This window comes from Gobio gobio, assembly GCF_949357685.1.
Source record: "Gobio gobio genome assembly, chromosome: 22".
NCBI classification, from domain to species: Eukaryota; Metazoa; Chordata; class Actinopteri; order Cypriniformes; family Gobionidae; genus Gobio; species Gobio gobio.
In genome coordinates, this window is record NC_137118.1 from 2,241,129 (window position 1) to 2,267,265 (window position 26,137).

At 42.3% G+C, this 26,137-nt stretch overlaps 1 protein-coding gene across 1 annotated transcript in view; it reads right to left on the reverse strand.

Annotated features, from left to right (window-relative positions):
- Positions 1–1,375: 1,375 nt before the first annotated feature.
- Positions 1,376–26,137, reverse strand: part of LOC307119143 (uncharacterized protein) — a gene marked incomplete at both ends in the record, with an annotated part of 35,523 nt that continues 10,761 nt past the window's right edge. The window contains 10 exons of the mRNA XM_079805222.1: positions 1,376–2,688; positions 5,040–5,175; positions 5,248–5,329; positions 5,407–5,499; positions 12,319–12,390; positions 12,467–12,569; positions 12,659–12,739; positions 18,308–18,442; positions 18,549–18,706; positions 25,819–26,102. Of these exons, the coding sequence (XP_079661348.1) occupies positions 1,376–2,688; positions 5,040–5,175; positions 5,248–5,329; positions 5,407–5,499; positions 12,319–12,390; positions 12,467–12,569; positions 12,659–12,739; positions 18,308–18,442; positions 18,549–18,706; positions 25,819–26,102 (2,457 nt within the window). The remainder of the gene's footprint in view (positions 2,689–5,039; positions 5,176–5,247; positions 5,330–5,406; positions 5,500–12,318; positions 12,391–12,466; positions 12,570–12,658; positions 12,740–18,307; positions 18,443–18,548; positions 18,707–25,818; positions 26,103–26,137) is intronic.

Here is a 26,137-nt window from a genome sequence, read left to right on the forward strand (position 1 = left end):
TTCACTTTAGACATAACCGACTGTGTTTATGTTAACCTTGCGTGTATTTGACAGTATTAGCGCAGTAAGACGACTTAGTCCAGTAATCACGTGTTTGACAGGCGTTTAGTGCTCGGAAAAGCGCATGTGCATAAACACGCGAATTAAATGTTTAACCCGGCAAGGCTTTAAAACGCATGCAAATAATGAACTTTCGTGATTGTGAATATCTATAGTGTCCCGTGAGTATAACTCCACCACTAACATGTGATGTGAATGTATGTCGCGTTGTTTAGTATTGGGATGGAGGCAAATGATAGAATTTTTAGAAAAATAATTTACTTAAAGGTCCCATGGCATGGCATTTTTCTATTATTTCATAATGTTTCCTGAGGTGTACTTATATTGTTAGTATGATTTTTACATCATAAAATATCATAATTTAGAAATGAAAGGCATTTTTTCTATACTGCTGTTTGCCCTGTGGCTGAAGGCCCTGTTTCAAGAGGCGTGTCTGCTGTGAGACTTCAGTAAAAACGCCCACTGTTGTGATTGGCTGACATCTTTGCATTTTAAATGAGCGGAGGGGGCGTGGTTTAACGAGGTCTACGAGGCACGAGCTGCTGCCAGAGAGACGGATGGACCGGAGTTCACTTCACATCAGTTCTCAGCATGTCTGAACTGTTTTAGTTACAGCATATACTTCAGGTTATTAGTCTATTTCTAGTCGGATGGGCTGTCACTCATGTCAGAAAGTTAGTAACTTTAGTAAATTATGGATCAGCGCTGACTGGAGACGCGAACCGTTTAGAACGATTCAGTCCGATTTGGTGAACTGATTCGGTTCACTAAAAAGAACCGGAACCTAAAAAGATAACGCTTCGAAGCTTAATGAGGCCGTGTTGTGAAATCGTCATCACTATGCAAGTCGTTATTTAGGGTTTTTTTGCGCACAAAAACTATTCTCGCCAATTTATAAAGTTATTGTAGAGCCACTGTAGTGAGATGGACTTTGTAACGACGTCTTTAGTGTCTTTTATGGGTCTTGAGAGTGAACCGTGCCATTGAGCCAATGGAGGCCTTTCAGAGCATCAGATTTACACTAAAATATCTTCATTTGTGTCTGAAGATGAACGGAGGTCTGACGGGTGTCCAACGACATGAGGGTGAGGAATTAATGACAGAATTTTCATTTTTGGGTGAACTAACCCTTTAAGCAGAAATATTAACCTGAAACAACTACAAAAAACTATTAAAACAGATTTTATTAAGAACAAAGAACATTTTTGATCGCTCACAAACATAAAACAAATAAAACCATTGCATAAATAATGATTCCACAAACCATATTCAGATCCAAGGCGTTGGCATCTTAACATTGAACTAATAAAACGGATTAAAGTGGTAACGGGTTCCAGGCAGAGATGCGCACCTCGTGCGAGGGCCAGCGGGGAGAGTCTCTATAGCGCCTTCTAGTGGTCGGACGCCTAAACTGAAAGGTCGGAGAGGACAGATCACAAGGCAGCCGTGTGCCATCTTCAGAAACCCCAGCATCGCGGGTCAAAGGAGCAAAGGGTGGGAAGGTGAACGGAGGACTGGCGTTCAGCCATGAGGGGGTTTCATTATCGCTTCGGTGCGGAGGAGAGACTCCAACTGCGTCTTCAAAGAGATTCAACGGCTGGAAGAACATCGGAGATGCAAGATCCTGACGATCATCTTCCTCATGACCACCAATGTGACACTTCAGATCCAACAGTTTATGGAGAGCAAGCTCCTCGACCTTCTGACTTCCCGTTTTCTCCATCGCAGACAAAATCGGATCTTGATTTGGATTTCCCAACGAGTTCTTGCACATCTCTTGAAGATGTAAATCATTAATCGGTTCATGGTCGACTGACTCCACCCCTGAATCAGGGCTAGGGTCGCATATGCCAATGAACGCCTGATTTGCGGGTGGAGATCCCAGAGGGCTTTGCTCTGGTGGTCTTTCGGAGACTCCGTCATGACTGATGGAGCGGCCAAATCGTCGCGCTCCCTGCCTCCGAAGGCGCGCGGCTCCCCTTTGAAGGGATTCCTGCGGTTTGTCCCGAAAATTTGGGGCCGTTCGTGATGTTCGGAGGAGCAAGGTCAACGCACTAAAGCCTCGGAGTCGCTCAGCCATGGATAAACGCTGATGAGGTCTTTTGAATCCAAGAGTCGAATCTGGCATCTTTTTTTGTGTTTTAATGCTTTCTTTCGTCTCTTTTCGCTCTGTATTCTCTTGCTCATGTGAAAGGGTCAGACTTGCAAACATCGGCCAGACACTATTATCAATCTCAGTTTCATCTCTACCTACTTCCTTTTCCAAATCTGGCATCTCATCAGTACACGACTCCAGCATCACCTCAGGCAGGCTTATGGATCTACGAGGACGGGATCGCTTCTTCTCTTTTTTGGACTCTTTTTTACGCGACTCGATTTCTGTGCTTGCGTTCATTTGAGAACCTTCATTTTGAGTCACGGATTGTATTACCTCACATTCTGCTAGCGGTTCTAAGTGCTCAACTTCAAGGATGGTCCAGCATTCATCATTATCATCACAGGGTTCTTCGCGGTCCGGTCTCTGAATGCAAGACGCGTCAGATCCCATCTTTAGAGAGTCATCGGGGCTTTCAGCAAAACTGCAGTTGAGTAGATCTGGGTCGTCGTCCACCTCATTTCCAACAACAACTGCAAGAAAAATACAGAAATGCTTTATTTACACAAAAGAAAATATAGATTTAAACTTAATTTTCATCCCCAATGACAGATATTCGTTCTTGTTTTAAGCATAAACTCACTTCATTTTGTTTGTTCTCAGAAAACAAGACTTAATTTCTTAATTTCTCATGTCAGTAAATGTCTCTTGATTTAAGTGTTTAGATATTTGTGCTGGAAAACTCAAATCCTGAGGAAGAACATCATGCCATTACATTTAGAGCCTTATGAAATCTGTTTTATTTATTAGTTTTACAGGTTAAATTAAATTTTAGTTAAAAAGCATGTCTAATTAATTGAAATCATGAAACATACAATTTAACAGCAATTTATCAAAGTTGATATTGATACGATAAATAAATTTTTGGGGCTTAATGAAATGAGTTATATTTTTCTCATATTCGCATTTATTTTTTACCAAACTTTGTGTGGGCTATTTAATCACATGAGGGCAAGTAAATGACAGAATTTTCATTTTTGGGTGAACTGTCCCTTTAAGGTGTACTGACCGCAGGGCTTGACATTATAACAAGAAGTCAGCACATTATACACTATATTGCCAAAAGTATTGTGACGCCCCTCCAAATCATTGAATCCCTTCATGGCCACAGGTGTATAACTCCAGCTCTAGGCCTGCAGACGCTTCTACACACATTAGTGAGAGAATGGGCCGCTCTCAGGAGTGTGTGTGTGTGTGTGTGTGTGTGTGTGTGTGTGTGTGTGTGTGTGTGTGTGTGTGTGTGTGTGTGTGTGTGTGTGTGTGTTCGCTTCTACACACATTAGTGACAGAACGGGCCGCTCTCAGGAGCTCAGAGAACTCAAGTGTGGGGCCGTGATCGGTGGACACCTGTGCAATAAGACCATCTTCACTACTAAATATTCCACACTCAACTGTTAGTGGGATTATAACAAAGTGGAAGCGATTGGGAACAACAGCAACTCAGCCACAAAGAGCGGGGTCAGCGCATGCTGAGGGTCACAGAGCGGGGTCAGCTCATGCTGAGGGTCACAGAGCGGGGTCAGCGCATGCTGAGGGTCACAGAGCGGGGTCAGCACATGCTGAGGGTCACAGAGCGGGGTCAGCACATGCTGAGGGTCACAGAGCGGGGTCAGCTCATGCTGAGGGTCACAGAGCGGGGTCAGCGCATGCTGAGGGTCACAGAGCGGGGTCAGCACATGCTGAGGGTCACAGAGCGGGGTCAGCTCATGCTGAGGGTCACAGAGCGGGGTCAGCTCATGCTGAGGGTCACAGAGCGGGGTCAGCTCATGCTGAGGGTCACAGAGCGGGGTCAGCTCATGCTGAGGGTCACAGAGCGGGGTCAGCTCATGCTGAGGGTCACAGAGCGGGGTCAGCGCATGCTGAGGGTCACAGAGCGGGGTCAGCGCATGCTGAGGGTCACAGAAGTCGCCAACTTTCTGCAGAGTCAAGAGCTCCAGACCTCCAAACTTCTGTGGCCTTCAGATGAGCTCAAAAACAGTGTGTAGAGCTTCATGGAATGGGTTTCCATGGCCAAGCAGCTCATCCAAGCCTTCAAGCCATCACCAAAGCGTGGGATGCAGTGGGGTAAAGCGCGCCGCCACTGGACTCTAGAGCAGTGGAGACGTGTTCTCTGAGTGGCCAATCACGCTTCTCTGTCTGACAATCCCATGGACGAGTCTGGGTTTGGCGGTTGCCAGGAGAACGGGACCTGCCTGACTGCATTGTGCCAAGTGTAAAGTTTGGTGGAGGGGGGGGATTATGGGGGGGGTTGTTTTTCAGGGGTTGGGCGTGGCCCCTTAGTTCCAGTGAAAGGAACTCTTAATGCTTCACCAAGACATTTTGGACAATTTCATGCTCCAGACTTTGTGGGCCCAGTTTGGGGACGGCCCCTTCCTGTCCCAGCATGACTGCTCCAGTGCACAAAGCGTCGCTCCATAAAGACATGGATGAGCGAGTTTGGTGTGGAGGAACTTGAGTCCTGACCTCAACCTGATAGAACAGCTTTGGGATGAATTAGAGCGGAGACTGAGAGCCAGGCCTTCTCGTCCAACATCAGTGCCTGACCTCACAAATGCGCTTCGATTACGTCAATCATAGGACCCTAATTTAATGCCATGATAATGAATTTAAGACTTTCTGCTCCAATTTAGGCCTTAAATTATAGAAAGTCAATTTAAGACTTTCTATGACCTGCGGAAACCCTGGTCAATGATAGTGATCAATTTTTTTTAAATCAGTAAATATTGTGTAAGAGACAGACTGATATGTAACTGAACATCTTTTACTCCGTAGCACTCAAATCTGATTCAACTGATAATCAAAAATCATCAAAACTGATCCAAACCTCCTTCTGGTCCATCAATGAGGATAAGAGGTATCCTCAGAGACACATCTTCATTTATAAGCGGCGGATCACTTTTACAGTCAAGCTGTTGTTGGTGTTCTTCTGAACCGTTTTCATGTGTTGGTGTCATGGAAAGCTAAAAATATGAAATCAGGTTAGCAGAAAGGGGGAAAAGAATTTAAACAGAGGTAAAAAATACTAAACCTACATGGTTACTGTTGTTTCCACTGGACACAGTAAAAAATCTGAGAGATCTTCTCCGATGCACCTTTTCTTCTTGTGTTGGATGCCTGAAAACCCCAAGAAAAACAGATAAGACTAATCTTACAAGATCAAAATTCATCCCCAAAAAGTTATGATACAGTACCTAAGCAATTTCCGCTGTTCTCTCGTGTGGCTTCTCTTCTTGGTGGTGAGAATGGGATCTTCTTGACTACACTTTTCTTTCAGGGGACTATGACTGCTTTCAGAGTCTAACAGATTTTTTTTGCAACTTTGTGGTGTTAATATTCAACAACAATCAGGAGATAATCTGGTAAAATACTAGGGATGTAACGATTCAATCGGAGCCGGTTGAAAATCGATACAAATGCGTTTTAACCCTCTCGAGCCGGCGGTCGCGATAATATAATTTCATCCGTCACAGATAATATAGATTGTTTTAAGTTATCTGGTCTACCTTTATGAAGCAACTCTGCACTGTGCCCAAGCAGAATTTCCCCTTGTGGACAAAGTTAACTAACTAACCAAAAACTCACTTCATTTTGATTTCCCCCCCCGTAATTTTTACTTATCTAGTAAATTAATCTTGATTTAAGAATTTTAAATATTTGGACTGGAAACAAGAAAAAAATACCAAATAAGAAGAGCATTTTTTGCAGAGTAGTCAAATCTTCTGATCATTTAGAATATAATAGGCCTTTTTTGACTACATTCCAAATAAAATAAACTACAAAAAAATATATATTTCCTTTGCTCTGTTGCTCTCTGTCACATAGGCCTACCAGAAGCTAATTCATTATGCAGCTCATTATGCGAACTATTATGTTCTTTTGTCATCTCAGGTGTTATCTCATCATTATTCATTAGCTATCACGCCTCCTCGCATACTGGCTTTGAGAAGAGAAACTGTCTTACAAATTGTAAATTAATATATTGTTTTATGTGAATGAGTCGGCTCAATGATTCCCACATCAGTTCAAAGAAAAAAACTCTATGAAAACACAGACAGGAGCCAAAGGTCTTGAACACATATCTATTGTGTGTTTTGAAGCCTTAATTTTAAAACAATTTTTTTAGTTTTTTCAAAAACCATGCATAAACATTTTTCTCTCAAAAATACAAACATGTACATACATGTTGCTCAGATATTATGGTAGCCCAGTTTGTGCTGAATACAGTGTAATTACAATTAATATGTTTATAAGCAACTGTAGAAAAAAAACACAAATGTCAGAGCATTTCAAAACTTCTAAAGGGCCCCAAAAGAGCTCAGACTCCAGAGGGTTAAACAGCCTCACTTTACAGGCACGATAGCAACAAGCAAGTTGTAGCTAACGTTACGGACTGTGTTTGGTTTGTTATAAACATCAGAGATGTGGTTATGACACTGCACACTTATGAATAATTATTCATAATGCACCATGCACACTGGCTCGAAGAAGAGTGAAATAAGCAAATGTTTTCAGTTCATTCATATGGAGGTTGGGCGCGAGCGCACACGCGCCGTCAAACAGAAGAATGGCGACGGCAAGCGCATAGTTTACGTCGACTCATTCAAATCGGAGGTGTGGCGGCATTTTGACTTTCCAAAGACTAATGGTGCGTTCACACCAGACTCGTGTTTCACGCAAATGATTTACATGTTAAGTCAATGCAAAGATGCAAATAGACATTCTGCGGCGCCAATGACATGGCGCTAATTGAGCGTTTGACGCGTGATTTGCGCGAGTTGAAAAATCTGAACTTTGGTGGATATTCGCGCCGCGGTAACCAATCAGGAGCTTGCTCTAGTAGTGTCAACAATGAGGAGAAAATCTGTATATTAATATCTGGTTCAGACAAGTGTGCATATGATTATCACTGTGATGACATTAAATTACATGAAACACAACCCAGTCTGTTTTTGTTAAATGCAAGTTTATGTTTGATCAATAATACAAAAGTATAAGTAAAAGGTATAATAAGCTACACATGAAATAAAGCAAACAATTTAGTCAAACATTCAAAGTCAGCGCTAGTCGGCTACAACGGTAACGTAAATATATAGCCTAATGCTGCATTCACACCAAACACGAATAGAGTGTCTGGTGCGAGTGATTTCAATGTTAAGTCAATGGAAAGGCGCGTCTGGAGGTCCTGCGGCGCGGTGGACGCGATTCCGCCTAATTTGCGCGTCCAGTTGACGCAAATTGAGCCTCTTGCGCAAGTGGTGCTTTTTGTGCATTCACGCGTTTGAAACTAATTCCCGTCTGATGCCCGAGTTGAAAAATCTGAACTTTGGCGTTAATTCGCACCGCCTTAACCAATCAGGAGCCTGCTCGTTGCGGTCACGTGGTGAAGTGACGTGATGAGAAACCCTGCATAATTTAAAAATACTACTATTGTGTTACAAAATGTAGTTAAGACTTTTTCAGGTGAGAATGTAGTTGTTTAAAGCTCAAATCTGTGGTTTATTTATAAAGAGAGCACCTATTTAAAAAAACAATCTTGTGTTTGTGGAGTTGTGAGCTCCAGTGGATCAGCGACGCTCAGCGATCATTAAAGGTTCTGTTCTTCGTGATCCCATTTTTCTAACTTTAGTTAGTGTGTAATGTTGCTGTTAGAGCATAAATAATACCTGTAAAATTATAAAGCTCAAAGTTCAATGTCAAGCGAGATATTTTATTTAACAGAAGTTCCCTTTCAAAGCCTACAGCGAACGGCCGGTTTGTTCTACATCCCTGTACTTCCTGCTTTAATGACGTCAGTAGAGCAGTTTGTTGACTAAACTCCGCCCACAAGAATACACGAAAAAGGGGGCGTGGTCTTGTTGCTCCCTCGTGGAGAAGAGGAAGTGTTGCGTTGCGTTTTTAGGACAGTGAAAACAGCGGTATACAGATAAGTAAATTGTGTGAAAAATACTGTGTTTTTTTACACATGAAACATGAACACATGTTATATTGCACACTGTAAACACAATCAAAGCTTAAAAAAAACACGAAAAACGGGACCTTTAACCACGGCGAGGGCAGCCTTTCCTCGGCCAGTCCTTCTGTCGTCTGCCGCTGGCTCTGATGTCCTGTAGTGGTTCGTCTTGTGTAGATCTAACGGCGATCTTTGGTGTCATTAATCTACAATTTCTTGTCTGCCAAATCATTTTGACTGAGGGCAAAGAGAAGTTTCATAACTATTTTTTTTAAGGATATTTAAATACACATGCAGTGAAGATAATGTAGGAGTTGCCTGGACCACATTTGTGTGGTTATTAATGTTTAATATATATTTTTAATGAAAATGAAATATTTCTCCTGGAGCGCCTTGAACGCGCGTCTATTTAGCTTCAAACGCTCGATTTCTACGCGCGTCCAATTCACTGCGGACGCGCAAATGGATTCAAAATGTTCACGCGTCAAACTAGACGTGGTAGACGCGATTTTGACGCTCTATTCACGTTTGGTGTGAACGCAGCATAAAAATAAAAAAGTAATGAAACTTCTTTGCCCTTAGCCTGACGTCGTCATTCTAGTCAGAATATGAGTCTAATTCTGCTCCGTTGGGCTGTGATTATGGGGCGTGTTTCAACCAAACCAGGAAAGACCTCAATTGGATAGACCTACAACCAATCAGATCAACGGAACAACGCATAACATTATCAAATGTCAACAGAACTCAAATGCACTGTGTTGCCAAGTCCGCGGGTTGAAGTGACCCCAATTATGTGATATACAGACCCAGGAATGCAAATTTTAGCAGGAAGTCCTGCCAAAATAACACATATTTCCCCCCAAAATGCCATTTTTTTCCAGAGAACCCCCCCGGAAAGCAATTGGGCTTGTTTTAGGCTAGTTTTGAGTAGCAATTGGGCGGGTTTTGTTGTAAAAACCTGGCAACCCTGTCTGCACGCACGCTGGAATAAGTAACGTTAGAAGAAGACGACGAGTGTAAACGATCTTTACCGGTGTTGTAAAAAAATAATTTAAGGATACACAGACTACTTAGCAACACCATCATCATTTCTGAGCGAGATAGTAAAGGTGAATGCATATACGAACAAGTTCTCCGTTTAGGATTTGAACAAATTCAACCCAAGCGTTCTTTGGTGATGTGGATGATGATGCTACTGTTTATCATCTGTCCATCATCGTATAAAGCCCGCCCTGACAATTTCATTGGTCCGAACATTTTCTGTTCGGGCATAATTACTCCTCTACGGATCAAGTCCAGACCGAACTGCCCGAGCTCAGATGTTGTGGGTGGGGCTAAGTTCGGCTGGCATCCAGGCTACTTTTGCCCTCAGCCTAAATGATTTGCCAGGGAACAAATGATAGATCCATGAGACCAAAGATCGCCCGTTACATAAACACAAGACGAATTATAGCTGGAGACGCCACAGAGCCAGCGGCAGAAGGACTGGCCGAGGAAAGGCTGCTCTCACCGGGGTTAATGAGCTGAGCTGATCCACTGGAGCTCACACACACACACACACACACCAGATCACATGTTCAGAGAGGAGCTCTCTTTATAAATAAACCACAGATTTGAGCTTTAAACAACTACATTATCGCCTGAAAAAGTCTTAAAACCATGTAGAATTAAAAAAAAAAGACGTGTAAAACACAGCCCATGTCAGCCATTTCTCAACGAGACGAGCCGCTGGCAGAAGCCCCGCCCATGAGGCGAATTCACGTCTGTTGTGAAGTGAATGTCACGCGTGAATGAAGCAAGTAAACTCAAAATGTTCAAGCTTCCAAATACACGCGAATAGCGTGATTTTTTTTCCAATAATGCGTTGATTATTATGGCATATTTATCTAAAGGTGTTCTGTTTTTCTAACTCTTGCAAGTATAATGATAAAAATTATAATTAAAATCTTGCCTTTATAACAATGTGAAACCCCAGTAACTGTTGTACTTAAATCTGACCTAGTCTTTTAATTTCTGCTCTTCCTCAGTGCAGGGCGAAGAAGCTGAAACAACCCCAAGAAAACACCACTGGAAGATCTCCTTGAAGGGACTTTTTGAGGATTTGTTTTAAAATTTCAATTATTATTTGACATAAAATGTACATTTTATTTAAATTTTTACAAAGAAATATGCTGAATATTGTCTGAGAAATAAGTTCAAGTTCAAGTTCAAGTTTATTTATTTCTAAAGCACATTTACTACCGGCTTTTGGCCGACCAAAGTGCTGTACAATAGTCACAAACACAATACACATTGAACTAACGACATCACAATCCTCAATCTAAATATGGTGCCTTAAAAACACGATCAGGATACACATTAAAAGCTACTCTAAACAAATGAGTTTTTAGCGCTGTTTTAAACTCAGATAGAGTGGAAGCCTTTTTCAGTTCAATAGGAAGATTATTCCACAGAGTGGGGCCTACCACTTCAAAAGCACGATTTCCCCTCTTTTTCAACCGGGTTCTAGGAATATGAAGGAGGGATTTGTTTCCTGATCTCAGTTCTCGATTTGAAGTATACGGGGGAAGTAAATCTGATAGATAAACTGGTGCAAGATTATTTAAGGATTTGTAGACTAATAGTAAAATTTTATAGTCGATTCTATATTGAACAGGTCGCCAGTGAAGGGATCTTAAAAACGGTGTGACATGATCAAATTTTTGCATTCTGAACAACTTGTAATCTAGCGATTTGGCTCTTCGAAACTCCAGAGTACAGAGAGTTGCAGTAATCTAGCCTGGATGTTATAAAGGCGTGAATAGCAACTTCTAGCGAGGCATTAGATAGGAAAGATTTGATTTTGGAAAAAGAACGCAGATGGAAAAAACTAGAGCCCACTACTGAGGCAATTTGCCTATCAAATTGTAAATTGTTATCAATTACAACACCTAAATTACGAACTTTTGCTGAAATAGTGAGGTTTAAAAGATCGAGATTAGGTAAATGTTGTCTGCTATGTTCGGAGGGGCCAAAAACAATAGCTTCAGATTTATCTGAGTTTAAAAAAAGAAAGTTTTTTGAGAGCCAAACATTTACATCATTCAAACAAGCTGATAGATTACTAACAGCATCCTCATTACCGCTGGTTAAAGGCAAATAAATTTGCATGTCATCAGCATAACAATGGAAGGCTACATTATGTTTCCTGAAAATGGATCCCAAGGGAAGTAAGTATAGAGAAAAAAGAGTGGGTGCAAGAACAGAACCTTGTGGTACGCCACATGATAGCTTGCATGAAGAAGAAGTAACATTACCAATTTTAACAAAAAAAAATCTGCTGGTTAGGAAAGATTTAAACCAGTTTAACACTACTCCACCTAAACCCACATAAGACTCCAGACGGGAAATGAGAATTCCATGATCGACAGTATCAAAAGCTGAGGACAAGTCCAGCATGATTAGAATGACAGAGACTCCTGAATCGGTAATCATTAAGATGTCATTTAAGACTCTTACAAGGGCTGTTTCAGTACTGTGTAATGATTTAAAACCTGATTGGAAGATCTCGTAAATGTGATTAGTGGATAAGAAGGACTGAAGTTGCAGAGAGACAATTTTTTCCAACACCTTAGAAATAAAAGGAAGGACAGACACGGGGCGAAAGTTTGCTAGAATAGATGTATCAAGTGTGGGCTTCTTTAGCACCGGAGATACTGTGGCCCTTTTTAAGCTATCCGGGATAAGCCCTGACTGCAAGGATTTATTAAGTAAAGTTACAAGGCCAGGACCTACAATATTAATTAATAACTTCATGTAGCGGGGGTGCATAATGTCAAGGGGACTTGAAGAGGTTTTTAGTTTTAAAACTATTTTTCTTTTAATGATTCTAGGGAAATAGAATTAAACGTAGTCCAAGAAGCCAGTGGACTCAATTGAGATCAAATTATCATCGCCGGCATCTTGTATTTGTACTCTTAAATTTATCATTTTAGTTTCGAAATAATTTTTAATAATTTTTAAAACTTTCACATAATGCTTTATAAAAGGACACTTATTTTATAATTTTATAATTTGTCTTAAAAAATCGTGAGAAAATCATATCGTGAAATTAGTATCGTGAATCGAATCGCATCGTGAGTTGAGTGAATCGTTACATCCCTATAAAATACACACATACATAGACTGACCTCCTGGCTGAGTGATGGTTGTCGGCATGTCCTCTCTCAGGTCATGCAGAGACCGCCTGAACAATAATAAACACACCTGGGATGAACATCTTCTGCATCTATGAAGACAACCAGACCAAAGCACACATGTACCTTTTCTTCGCAGATCCTTCAAGATCAGGAAGTGCTCCCTCAGTGGCTTTGCGTTTGACTGTAACTGGTGATTGAGGAGTGGGGCTTTTTGAGAGAGGATTCACTATAAAAGGTCAAAGAAGCATTTTTTTACTTGTACAGTTCAAGAGAATAACTAATATGCACTTTCTATGCAAAAATATTGTGGCTCACCTGACGTGACATCCAAGACTATTGGTGGTCCAGTGGGGGTACGACACGGCTTCAGTTTGGAGAAAGCATCTACGAATATTTCTGAAAAAACATTGATTAAAATGTACATTATCATTAATATGCGCATAACATCAGACATACACCGATCAGACATAACATTATGACCGGTGAAGTGAATAGCACTGATTATCTCTTCATCACCTGTTAGTGGGTGGGATATATTAGGCAGCAAGTGAACATTTTATCCTCAGAGTTTATGTGCAAAATGGGTAAGCATAAGGATTTGAGCGAGTTTGACAAGGGCCAGATTGTGACGACTGGGTCAGAGCATCTCCAAAACTGCAGCTCTTGTGGGGTGAAGGACCAGTGGAGAACCGGCCACAGGGTCATGGAGGACCAGTGGAGAACCGGCCACAGGGTCATGAAGGACCAGTGGAGAACCGGCCACAGGGTCATGAAGGACCAGTGGAGAACCGGCCACAGGGTCATGGAGGACCAGTGGAGAACCGGCCACAGGGTCATGAAGGACCAGTGGAGAACCGGCCACAGGGTCATGAAGGACCAGTGGAGAACCGGCCACAGGGTCATGAAGGACCAGTGGAGAACCGGCCACAGGGTCATGGAGGACCAGTGGAGAACCGGCCACAGGGTCATGGAGGACCAGTGGAGAACCGGCCACAGGGTCATGAAGGACCAGTGGAGAACCGGCCACAGGGTCATGGAGGACCAGTGGAGAACCGGCCACAGGGTCATGGAGGACCAGTGGAGAACCGGCCACAGGGTCATGGAGGACCAGTGGAGAACCGGCCACAGGGTCATGGAGGACCAGTGGAGAACCGGCCACAGGGTCATGAAGGACCAGTGGAGAACCGGCCACAGGGTCATGGAGGACCAGTGGAGAACCGGCCACAGGGTCATGAAGGACCAGTGGAGAACCGGCCACAGGGTCATGAAGGACCAGTGGAGAACCGGCCACAGGGTCATGGAGGACCAGTGGAGAACCGGCCACAGGGTCATGGAGGACCAGTGGAGAACCGGCCACAGGGTCATGGAGGACCAGTGGAGAACCGGCCACAGGGTCATGGAGGACCAGTGGAGAACCGGCCACAGGGTCATGGAGGACCAGTGGAGAACCGGCCACAGGCTCATGAAGGACCAGTGGAGAACCGGCCACAGGGTCATGGAGGACCAGTGGAGAACCGGCCACAGGCTCATGAAGGACCAGTGGAGAACCGGCCACAGGGTCATGGAGGACCAGTGGAGAACCGGCCACAGGGTCATGGAGGACCAGTGGAGAACCGGCCACAGGGTCATGGAGGACCAGTGGAGAACCGGCCACAGGGTCATGGAGGACCAGTGGAGAACCGGCCACAGGCTCATGAAGGACCAGTGGAGAACCGGCCACAGGGTCATGGAGGACCAGTGGAGAACCGGCCACAGGGTCATGGAGGACCAGTGGAGAACCGGCCACAGGGTCATGGAGGACCAGTGGAGAACCGGCCACAGGGTCATGGAGGACCAGTGGAGAACCGGCCACAGGCTCATGAAGGACCAGTGGAGAACCGGCCACAGGGTCATGGAGGACCAGTGGAGAACCGGCCACAGGGTCATGGAGGACCAGTGGAGAACCGGCCACAGGGTCATGGAGGACCAGTGGAGAACCGGCCACAGGGTCATGAAGGACCAGTGGAGAACCGGCCACAGGGTCATGAAGGACCAGTGGAGAACCGGCCACAGGGTCATGAAGGACCAGTGGAGAAACGGCCACAGGGTCCAGTGGAGAACCGGCCACAGGGTCATGGAGGACCAGTGGAGAACCGGCCACAGGGTCATGGAGGACCAGTGGAGAACCGGCCACAGGGTCATGGAGGACCAGTGGAGAACCGGCCACAGGGTCATGAAGGACCAGTGGAGAACCGGCCAAAGGGTCATGGAGGACCAGTGGAGAACCGGCCACAGGGTCATGGAGGACCAGTGGAGAACCGGCCACAGGGTCATGGAGGACCAGTGGAGAACCGGCCACAGGGTCATGGAGGACCAGTGGAGAACCGGCCACAGGGTCCAGTGGAGAACCGGCCACAGGGTCATGGAGGACCAGTGGAGAACCGGCCACAGGGTCATGGAGGACCAGTGGAGAACCGGCCACAGGGTCATGAAGGACCAGTGGAGAACCGGCCACAGGGTCATGGAGGACCAGTGGAGAACCGGCCACAGGGTCATGGAGGACCAGTGGAGAACCGGCCACAGGGTCATGAAGGACCAGTGGAGAACCGGCCACAGGGTCATGGAGGACCAGTGGAGAACCGGCCACAGGGTCATGAAGGACCAGTGGAGAACCGGCCACAGGGTCATGGAGGACCAGTGGAGAACCGGCCACAGGGTCATGAAGGACCAGTGGAGAACCGGCCAAAGGGTCATGGAGGACCAGTGGAGAACCGGCCACAGGGTCATGGAGGACCAGTGGAGAACCGGCCACAGGGTCATGGAGGACCAGTGGAGAACCGGCCACAGGGTCATGGAGGACCAGTGGAGAACCGGCCACAGGGTCCAGTGGAGAACCGGCCACAGGGTCATGGAGGACCAGTGGAGAACCGGCCACAGGGTCATGAAGGACCAGTGGAGAACCGGCCACAGGGTCATGGAGGACCAGTGGAGAACCGGCCACAGGGTCATGGAGGACCAGTGGAGAACCGGCCACAGGGTCATGGAGGACCAGTGGAGAACCGGCCACAGGGTCATGGAGGACCAGTGGAGAACCGGCCACAGGGTCATGGAGGACCAGTGGAGAACCGGCCACAGGGTCATGAAGGACCAGTGGAGAACCGGCCACAGGGTCATGGAGGACCAGTGGAGAACCGGCCACAGGGTCATGGAGGACCAGTGGAGAACCGGCCACAGGGTCATGGAGGACCAGTGGAGAACCGGCCACAGGGTCATGGAGGACCAGTGGAGAACCGGCCACAGGGTCATGAAGGACCAGTGGAGAAACGGCCACAGGGTCATGAAGGACCAGTGGAGAACCGGCCACAGGGTCATGGAGGACCAGTGGAGAACCGGCCACAGGGTCATGAAGGACCAGTGGAGAAACGGCCACAGGGTCATGGAGGACCAGTGGAGAACCGGCCACAGGGTCATGGAGGACCAGTGGAGAACCGGCCACAGGGTCATGAAGGACCAGTGGAGAACCGGCCACAGGGTCATGGAGGACCAGTGGAGAACCGGCCACAGGGTCATGAAGGACCAGTGGAGAACCAGCCACAGGGTCATGGAGGACCAGTGGAGAACCAGCCACAGGGTCATGGAGGACCAGTGGAGAACCGGCCACAGGGTCATGGAGGACCAGTGGAGAACCGGCCACAGGGTCATGGAGGACCAGTGGAGAACCGGCCACAGGGTCATGGAGGACCAGTGGCCTAGCCAGTCTCCAGACCTAAACCCAATAGAGAATCTTTGGAGGAACCAAACAAAGGCTACTGTACCAAATATTAACATTGATTTTCTCAGGTGTTCAAATACTTATTTGTAGCTGTATCATACAAATAAATAGTTTAAAAAATCATACATTGTGATTTCTGGATTTTTTTTTAAAGATTATGTCTCTCACAGTGGACATGCACCTACGATGACAATTTCAGACCCTCCATGATTTCTAAGTGGGAGAACTTGCAAAATAGCAGGGTGTTCAAATACTTATTTTCCTCACTGTATATATCCATAATAAAGGCTAGATGTCTCGTCCGCGCTGCTGGCCAATGGAGGTTTGTCCATCTGGTCTCAGTCAGCTCACTCACTCGTAACATTGTGTTTTAATGGTGTGTGTACTTTTTAAATAACCATAACTTGCTCAATTTTCTACAGATTTTCAAACTGTTTGGTTTGTTATAAACGTCAGAGATGTAGTTATGACACTGCACACTTATGAATAATTATTCATAATTTGTTCAAGCATCCAGAATAATTATAGCCACGTTAATAACGTTTGTAAGAAACCAAACCATTTGCAAATCCATCAAGATTTCAGCGAGATAAGAGTATTTGTGTTCAGATCACTCGCCTTACATCAGAGCCCGCCAGAAAGCTCGCCTGTGACAAGATGGCCGCCGGTGATGACATTAGAGACTGAGTTAGAGACTCCAAATTTGCTCTGGTGACAGTTCAGATTGTCCTCTATCTGTCCGCCAAAATTCATTACTTTCCTGCAAACAGTTCTATAGGCTGCCATACACTCAAGAGCGGAAGAAGAAGAAACGTAATAAGAATTAGAACGCCAAATGGACACACACCTTCAGTGCTTGACCCCTAAATATAAGTTTTTAATATAATTTAATGTCTGATTTATTCCTTCAGAAATGTTTTCCTCTGATACAGGGCTTAAAAACTGAAAAAAATATCAATGGGTTCACTCCGAGCAGAATCGATATTATAGCGTTTCCGTTTTTGCGTTCCTCAATAAACATTACTGTTCCGAAAACGGTCTGATTTGAAAAAATACCGGTTAATAACGTTATTTTAATTTAGCCTATACAAATATTTATAAATAGACTTATTTTTCACTGAATAATAATAATAATACGCATGGTAATTAAACTTGAATATTTATTTCATAACATTTTTAAAACCACAACAGAAATACATGCATTAATTACAAAGCATAAACAGCGGGACAAATATTGACCTGTTTTAATGGAGTGGAAAGTGGCCTCTTATGCCTATTCTTTTCAGAAGAGTGAGAACATTCTTTGTACATCACTTTTTTTCATCACGAAAAATTGCATGAATAAAGAATAAATAAACTGGATAACCATTGCTCTTTTAATGCTGCTAATTTCAAAGCAAACACTGCGCAACACGTCCTTGCATCACAATCAAATTCAGTCAGCTAATAAAGCTTGATCATTTAATGCAATATAACACCATTTAATACGAAGCATCAGCCGTCTATATAGAAAACATTGAGCTGTCCTGTATTGGCAATCTGAAAGACTATAGGACAAATGTTTGATAGATGCTATAGCCTACTTGGATAGGCTTAAACGGAATCCATAAACTAGCCTAAATCAGACTATTTGAGCTTAAAGTCCGTACTGCTTATTTAAACATTCGAAAATAATGTCCTCCAATACCTGCGCTTTCATTGATGACCTCAGCGGGGAAAGAAATGTACTTGAGGCGTGTAAATGCACTCATACTGACTTGCGTTACCGGTAGATTCATAGATGACATTTCACTCACGCTTGATCCGTCAACGCCACATGCTGTAACTCTATTCATTATTGGTCACTGCCAAATTAAAATATTAAAAGAACGATAAAATAACGTTATTAACCGGTTAATGGCCATTTCAAATTAACGTTTCTGTTCAAAACGATTCAAATTGATTTTGATTTTGTTTCCGGTTTTCGTTTTCGTTCCTTGAACCGGTTCAGAGCCCTGCTCTGATATACTGATTTGGTCCTCAAGAAACACTTATCATCATCAATGCTCAATCAGTTGTGCTGCTGAATATTATCTTTTTGATTTCTTGCAAAATCAAGGATGACAGTATATTTAGGATTGGGTGGGGATATAATAAAATAATGCTGAAAATTAGGGGGGACATGACCACTTTAATTGTCTGTGGTTGTTGTGGCAGTGTGTAAGCAATCTCACCACCAACACTTCGTCTTCGCTGTCGTCTCAGACTTCTGTAAACACTGAGTCCTGTCCTCTTACTAAACATAGGAGAGGGTGTCTCTGTTCCCCCTGCTGCTTGTAAAGCCTCCAGCACACATGATGGAACAACACCTGTCACACACACACACACACACACACACACAAGTACAAGCTCAGTTTACTCCAAATAAATGAGGCTGCACCCAGCAAATGGCCGGTTAACCCAACGCTTGTTTACCAATGTGTTCCGCATGAAGAATGAGGGATTTGATGACTGACGTCTGCTGGTCTAAATGTTTCTCGGTGTCCAGAATGAGTTTGCAAGGTGGACACTGAAGCAGATTAGGAGCAATAACAACGGCCAGGCTGCTCGCATCCATTCTGTTCTCACTGCATCTGATCGAAGACATGAACATGAGGAGTGTTTTTAGCATGCTGTCATTTACACACAGACAATAATGTAGACTCATATTACAGGAAATGAGAATATTCCTTTTAACATTTGCACAGATCCAAGGAGAATTATAGCTGAAAGCAGCAAATATCTGTGCCAAGCACAGCTGAAGCAAACAAGGAAGCAACAGCAGACCAGCTGCAACAATGAGCGAAGACAATTTTAAGCTAAAAGGTTGAGAACCATAAATACATAGAGTTGAAAATTACCAATTTCATGTTTTCTTCAATTATAGCGTCACCCAGAGTGTCCCCAGAAAGCCCCCATACATAAGTGTGTCAAATTTAGCGAAAATATCTCATTTTGTTTAGGCATCATAGACATTTGTATTAATGAGCATATAATAAATAACCCACACCTGACTTGGATTGCATTTTTTGCCACTCATTTGGACATATATAGTCGGCGACCTATGATTCCTTCTACGGTGTTTTCGCCTCGATCGGAGAAATGGTTTCGAAGATATTCGCAAAAGTTGTTTAAATGCTAAATCACAACATTGAACAAACCATAAGGCGAAACCTTGCATGTTTAGTATCATTGGACTCGACAAGGATTCAGGAATATAACTCAAGTGAAAATAAGTCAACCAAATCCAAAGTTATAAGCATGTGAATATTTGATTTTACCACTAGGTGGCACTGGCTCGAATCTTCTCAGGCTCCTTCAGGGCATCGCGCCGATGACCCATATCGACTTTCTTAATGATATGCTAATTTGTTCATAAAATACAGCCTTTTACTACAAAATTCAAAATGGCTGATGCCTTAAAGGGTTAGTTCACCCAAAAATGAAAATTCTGTCATTAATTACTCACCCTCATGTCGTTGGACACCCGTCAGACCTCCGTTCATATTCGGAACACAAATGAAGATATTTTAGTGTAAAGCTGATGCTGAGAAAGGCTTCAGATAGGCCTCCATTGGCATTCAGTACATTTACACTCACAAGACCCATAAAAGGCACTTAAAACGTCGTTACAAAGTCCATCTCACCACAGTGACTCTACAATAATCTTACGATGCGACGACAATAGTTTTTGTGCGCAAAAAAAAATCAAAATAACACCTTTATCCAACTTGTTCTCGACTTCCGTGTGTGTCTCCACGACGCATGCGTGAGAATATGATGCAGATCCGGTGTTCGGGAATCCATGAAATACACACTTAAGCCCCATTTTGAGAACTACGGCGAGACCTAAAGCACGATCAATGTAGAATTCAACAGCTGAGACACGCGCGTCTTCCTCTGCTCGTAAACAAATCTCTTCTGGGTCATGTGTCCGAACGCCGGATCTGCTCATATTCTCACGCATGCGTTGTGGAGACACACACGGAAGTCGAGAACAAGTTGGATAAAGGTGTTATTTTGATTTTTTTTTGCGCACAAAAACTATTGTCGTCGCATCGTAAAATTATTGTAGAGTCACTGTGGTGAGATGGACTTTGTAACGGCGTTTTAAGTGCCTTTTATGGATCTTGTGAGTGTAAATGTACTGAATGCCAATGGAGGCCTATCTGAAGCCTTTCTCAGCATCAGCTTTACACTAAAATATCTTCATTTGTGTCTGAAGATGAACGGAGGTCTGACGGGTGTCCAACGACATGAGGGTGAGTAATTAATGACAGAATTTTCATTTTTGGGTGAACTAACCCTTTAAATGGGCGATATTTAAAAATTGGACTAGTAGGTGGTGTTGCGCCGAAACGCAGCATGTAGCCTCAGGTCATGCTTCTGATGATCTGTACTAAGTTTGGTCAGAATATGATAAAGCGTGATACAGCCTTATGTCGATTTTCACAAGTGCTACGTAAAATTCGTTTGTACATTATTCAAAAACATTATGATGAATCGATTAGATTTAAGATTCAACATATCTTTTCGTCTGCATTGTCTGAAGATGATCTGGTTAAATTTTCATGCAAATCGGATAAACTGTCTAGGACCGGGCTTGCCAACTAGCGGACTCCGGTCCGAATCCGGAATTGACGTAATTAAATAAATAACAGCCAAATGCCATTAAAAAAAATAAAATCACATTAATATCAGGCAGCTCAGTAGAACCGTTTGGGTCCTGTGTCGCCACAGGTTGCGACGACAGTTAACGTTACTATGCTCACTGTTGCTACGTTCAGACGCGCGGTCACGCATGCATTGAAGAAGAGAAAGCGTCGCGCAAAAACAATGGCATTTTCAAAAATTAGGAAAGTTCACGCTGAAAAACAAATTTTCCGTGATGAATGGGTGGAAAAAATTGCATTTATTCTTCCTGCATCCTGACTGTACTCAAAATGGAAACATTAAATAAAATGTTTCTTGCACTTTTGAATTTTTCCAACACTGGTGGCACTTCATTTTTGCCTGTTTGTGTTTCTGAATGATATTGCTAATTATATTTTACCAGTGCAATTTGAAGCACAGAAGAGAGCAGTGGTCAATATTAGATACATTTAGTTAAGACTATACATGTGAATGAACATAAAATGTGTTATGAGATTTCTGATTTTATTTTTTAACCAGGGGGGTTTACATTCATTTATTATTATTTATCTCAGTTCTGCAGGGAAAAAGCACTTTAGTTGCTAGTAATGTTGAAATTAATGTATTTTCAGTGCAGATTTAGAGATGAAAGGCATTTGTAGTTTATCATATTTTTGTCAGACATGGTTGAATTTATATATTTTGTACCAAAGCAACTTAAAGGACATGACAGAACAACAAAATGAGATCAATTTTGTGAAGGATTACCTATGTTTGCTTTAACAATATGAAGAGACATGTTTTGTCCATATGCGAACATATTATATTTTGTTCAATTAAGAACAAATGCTACTTACACTAATTTCTTGAGTGTGGCAATAAACATAAATTATGTGAGCATTAACTTGTGGGCGTTTCACAGACTATTTATGGGCAACTATGGGCGTGACATGAAGCCGCAAAAGCTGCGCTACATTTAGAATTGTGATTTATTAAAGGAAAACTGCGTAGGATGTGCGTGCGCACGGTTTTATAAATCCGAATATTTCTGTGCGTACGCACGTCCTATGTTTCATCCGTACGCCACTTCTGAGGCAAATCCTACGCAAAGTTTTATAAATGAGGACCCTGGTCTAGGAGGAGTTCGAAAAGGGTTTTTTGGCAGGAAAATCGCTAACTACACACCTTCGTTGCCTGTGCCCGGTTGCATAAAGCACCTTAAGTTTTTCTCTCAAGTATGAACTTAAGGGGCGATTTCCCCTTACCTAAGAGAATAACTTAAGGGTGTTGCATATAATCTCTTAAACGGTTCTCTTAGGTAAGGGAAACATTTAAGTGTTTCACGACAGCCATCCTGGAATCACGTTATAAAAGTCTTGTTGCCATAGATACGCAAAACACTAATGCTGTGTTCACACCAAACGTGAATAGAGCGTCAAATTCGCGTCTAGTTTGACGCTTGAACTTTGAATGCATTCGCGCGTCCAAAGCGACGGACACGCATTTGAATGGACACGCGTTTGAAGCGAAATTGACGCGCGTCCTTTTGCGCTTTTCATAGTGGTTGTGTGCGGCCGCGAAATTTAAAAATACTACTGTTAGTGTGTCACGAAATGTAGTTTTAAGAGTTGTTCAGTCGAGAATGTAGTTGTTTAAAGCTCAAATCTGTGGTTTATTTATAAAGATAGCGCCTATTTAAAGATGATGTGAGATCCCGCCGATCGCCTCACGCTCATGTAACCCGCCTGGAACAGCCTCACCTCGGCTAGTCCTCCTGACTTTTGCCGCTGGTAAACAAGAAATGTTTAAATTCACAATCTATTGCTTCGGTTCTATTATATGAAACATATAAGTTAAAAGACATTAATGACTTGGTATAACGTCAAACGACTTCTTTAATGATGTGAGTTTTTCTTCATCTCATTCAGAAATGTACATATGACTGCAAGTGTTCAGTGTCAGTGGTTGCGATGTGTGACGGTCAAATCGGTTTCTTGCAACAATTTTTCATCGCTAAGATGGTCCAAAGTGTTCTCCCTATCCCTAAAAATTCTTCTTGGCACATAATGATCTTCAGCTGGTTCCATAAATTCAGCCATGTCGTCTTATTTTTGTCCGCATTACTCTTAAGGTTACGATTTCCAAACCTTAAGTTATACTTAGGGAAATTACCGTTAAGGGGTTTTATGCAACACTTAACGCTTTTTAAGGGATTACTTAAGTGAAAAAACTTTAAGTGAAAACTGACGTTTCACTTAAAGAAACACTTAAGGGTTTTTTCTACAACACCCTTAGGTTTAAGGGAAAAATAAGGGTGAACTTACGGAAAAATTATTCTTAAAGGGACAGTTCACCCAAAAATGAAAATTCTGTCATCATTTACTCACCCTCAAGTTGTTCCAAACCTGTATGAGTTTCTTTGTTCTGCTGAACACAAAAGAAGATATTTAGAGCAACTATTGACTACCATAGTATTTTTTTTTCTACTATGGTAGTCAATAGTTGCTCTCTCTGCTTGGTTACAAACATTCCTCTAAATATCTTCTTTTGTGTTCAGCAGAACAAAGAAACTCAGCAGGTTTGGAACCAGTGTTAATTTCGTTGGCGAATAATTTGCCGTCATAATTTTCGTCAACGACCTTTTTTCACTGACGAAAACGAGATAACTAAACAAAAACTAGTGTTTGATGACTAAAACTATGACGAAAACTTGCTGTCATTTTCGTCAACAAATAAAAACGAGACGAAAATGTGAGGGAGGGACGATTAGGAAAGAGATCTAGTCAGAACTGATGTCGTGTGTAACAGATGCGCACATTTGATTCGAACTGATCTAACCTCTGGAAAACACGGCGCTGTTGCGCTTCTACAGGCTCATCCCCAATCCAGCGCTCTAGAGCGGTTCACAATCAATCAATAACACACATTTATGCCACGCAATTGTATATGAACTAATGCTGATGAATAATGACAATGTTTACTTTATGACGATTATTTAGTAATATGTTTTAGACGGTTGTAACAATGCATATTTTATCTCCTGAACTTGAATGAGCAGCTGCAACTACAACAGAGGAGCAGCAGACATTTCAAAATAAGAGTCCCGGTGTATTTCGAGCTTGTTTATAATTTAAAAGTCACGCATTATACATTCGTATTTGGTTACACAATAAATTCTGTATTTCATTTAATTCTTAGTCAGGAGGAAAGACCAGTATTTGACACATATTCAATAAAGTATCAGGGTTATAATAGTTAACTAAAACCATTAAAAAAAAATCATTACTTGAAATTAAATAAATGTTAACTGAAATTAAAAATAAATAAACAAACTTATTTGAAGCTTTAGCTTTACCTGATATGGCCTACTAACTAAAAGAAATACAAAGTTATAAAAACTATATAGATGTTTTTTTTTAAAAATAAACAAAAAAATGAATTGGGCTCTTTCGTGTATTTTTAATGTAAAAAACAAAATGATGTCAAAATTAAATGGAGCTTGAATGCTTAATTTATTACAATTTAACTAAACTCATTAGATTTTAGGAGACTAAATCTACAGTAGACTAAAATCTTATGATATTTAGTCGACTAAAACTAGACTAAAACTAAAAACAATTCAGGTGACTAAAATATGACTAAAACTAAATAGCATTTTAGTCAAAAGACTATGACTAAAACTAAATAAAAATTTGCTGTCAAAATTAACACTGTTTGGAACAACTTGAGGGTAGTGTTAATTTTGACAGCATATTTTGATTTAGTTTTGGTCATAGTCTTTTGACTAAAATGCCATTTAGTTTTAGTCATATTTTAGTCACCTGAATTGTTTTTAGTTTTAGTCTAGTTTTAGTCGACTAAATATCATAAGCTTTTAGTCGACTAAATCTACTGTAGATTTAGTCTCCTAAAATCTAATGAGTTTAGTTAAATTGTAATACATTAAGCATTTATTACAGTATTACATAACCGACTGTCACTTGAACTGACATTTTGACATAATTTTGTTTTTAACATTAAAAATTCACAAAAGAGAGCTCAATTCACTTTGTTTGTTTTTAAAAACATCTATATAGTTTGTATCTAAAACAGAAAAATTTTGTATTTCTGTTTTAGTTAGTAGCCTATATCATGTTAAGCTAAAGATTCAAATAACTTTTTTTTTTTTTTTTTTTTATTTCAGTTAACATTTATTTAATTTTAAGTAACAAAGATTTTTTTTATGGTTTTAGTGAACTATTATAACCCTGATACTTTATTGAATATGTGTTAAATACTGGTCTTTCCTCCTGACTATGAATTAAATGGGAATGAAACTAAATACAGTTTATTGTGTAAGCAAAAACAAATATATAATGCGTGACTTTTAATTATAAACCAGCTGGAAATACACCGGGACTCTTATTTTGAAATGTCTGAGCCTCTATTGTAGTTGTAGGAGCTAATTCAAGGTCAGATGAGGGCGATAAAATATGCTACAACCGTCTAAAACACATTACTATATAAACATCGTAAAGTAAACATTGTCCTTATTCATCAGCATTAGTTCATAAACAATTGCCTGGCATAAATGTGTGTTATTCATTGATTGTGAGCCGCTCTGGAGCGCTGGATTGGGGATGCTTGCGTGAGCCTGTAGAACGTGCAACAGCGCCGTGTTCTCCAGCGGTTAGATCAGCACGTCCAAATCAAATGTGCGCGGACATCAGTTCTGACTGGATCTCTTCCCTAATCGTCCCTCCCTAACATTTTCGTTTCGTTTTTATTTGTTGACGAAAATGAGAGTTGATTTTCGTTATAGTTTTAGTCATCTAACACTATTTTTTATTTAGTTATCGTCTCGTTTTCGTCAGGGAAAAAAGGTCGTTGACGAAAATTATGACGAAAATTATTCGTCAACGAAATTAACACTGCTTGAGGGTGAGTAAATGATGACAGAATTTTCATTTTTGGGTGAACTAACCCTTTAAGGTGCTTTATGCAACCGGGCACTGGCCCCCAACTACACACCTTCAGTGCTTTGGCCCCTAATAAAAGACTCAAATTGACATTCAGCTGCGATCAAATGTAAAACCTCTCTGCAGTTTGTCGCAGAAAGGTGCAGAGGAATCTGAGAGCACGAGCGTGGGATGCAGGAAACAGAGCTGTGATGAGCAGAGTGGTTCTGTTCCTCGCTCCCGCCTGGTCATGGGTCATCTCCAGCCCCTGGGCCTGGATCAGAGGGATCTGCAGGTCTGTAGGGATGAGAGGAGAGGGAAGCTCGCGCAGGAACTGCTTGATGAGAGAGGCGATGTCACACGGCTGAAGGAGGTCGGCGTGGGGGGGGAGAAAGATGGGCTTTCCCTGCTCCAGATCTGCCTATGAAATAAAAGCATTTGTTGGAACATTTTCTT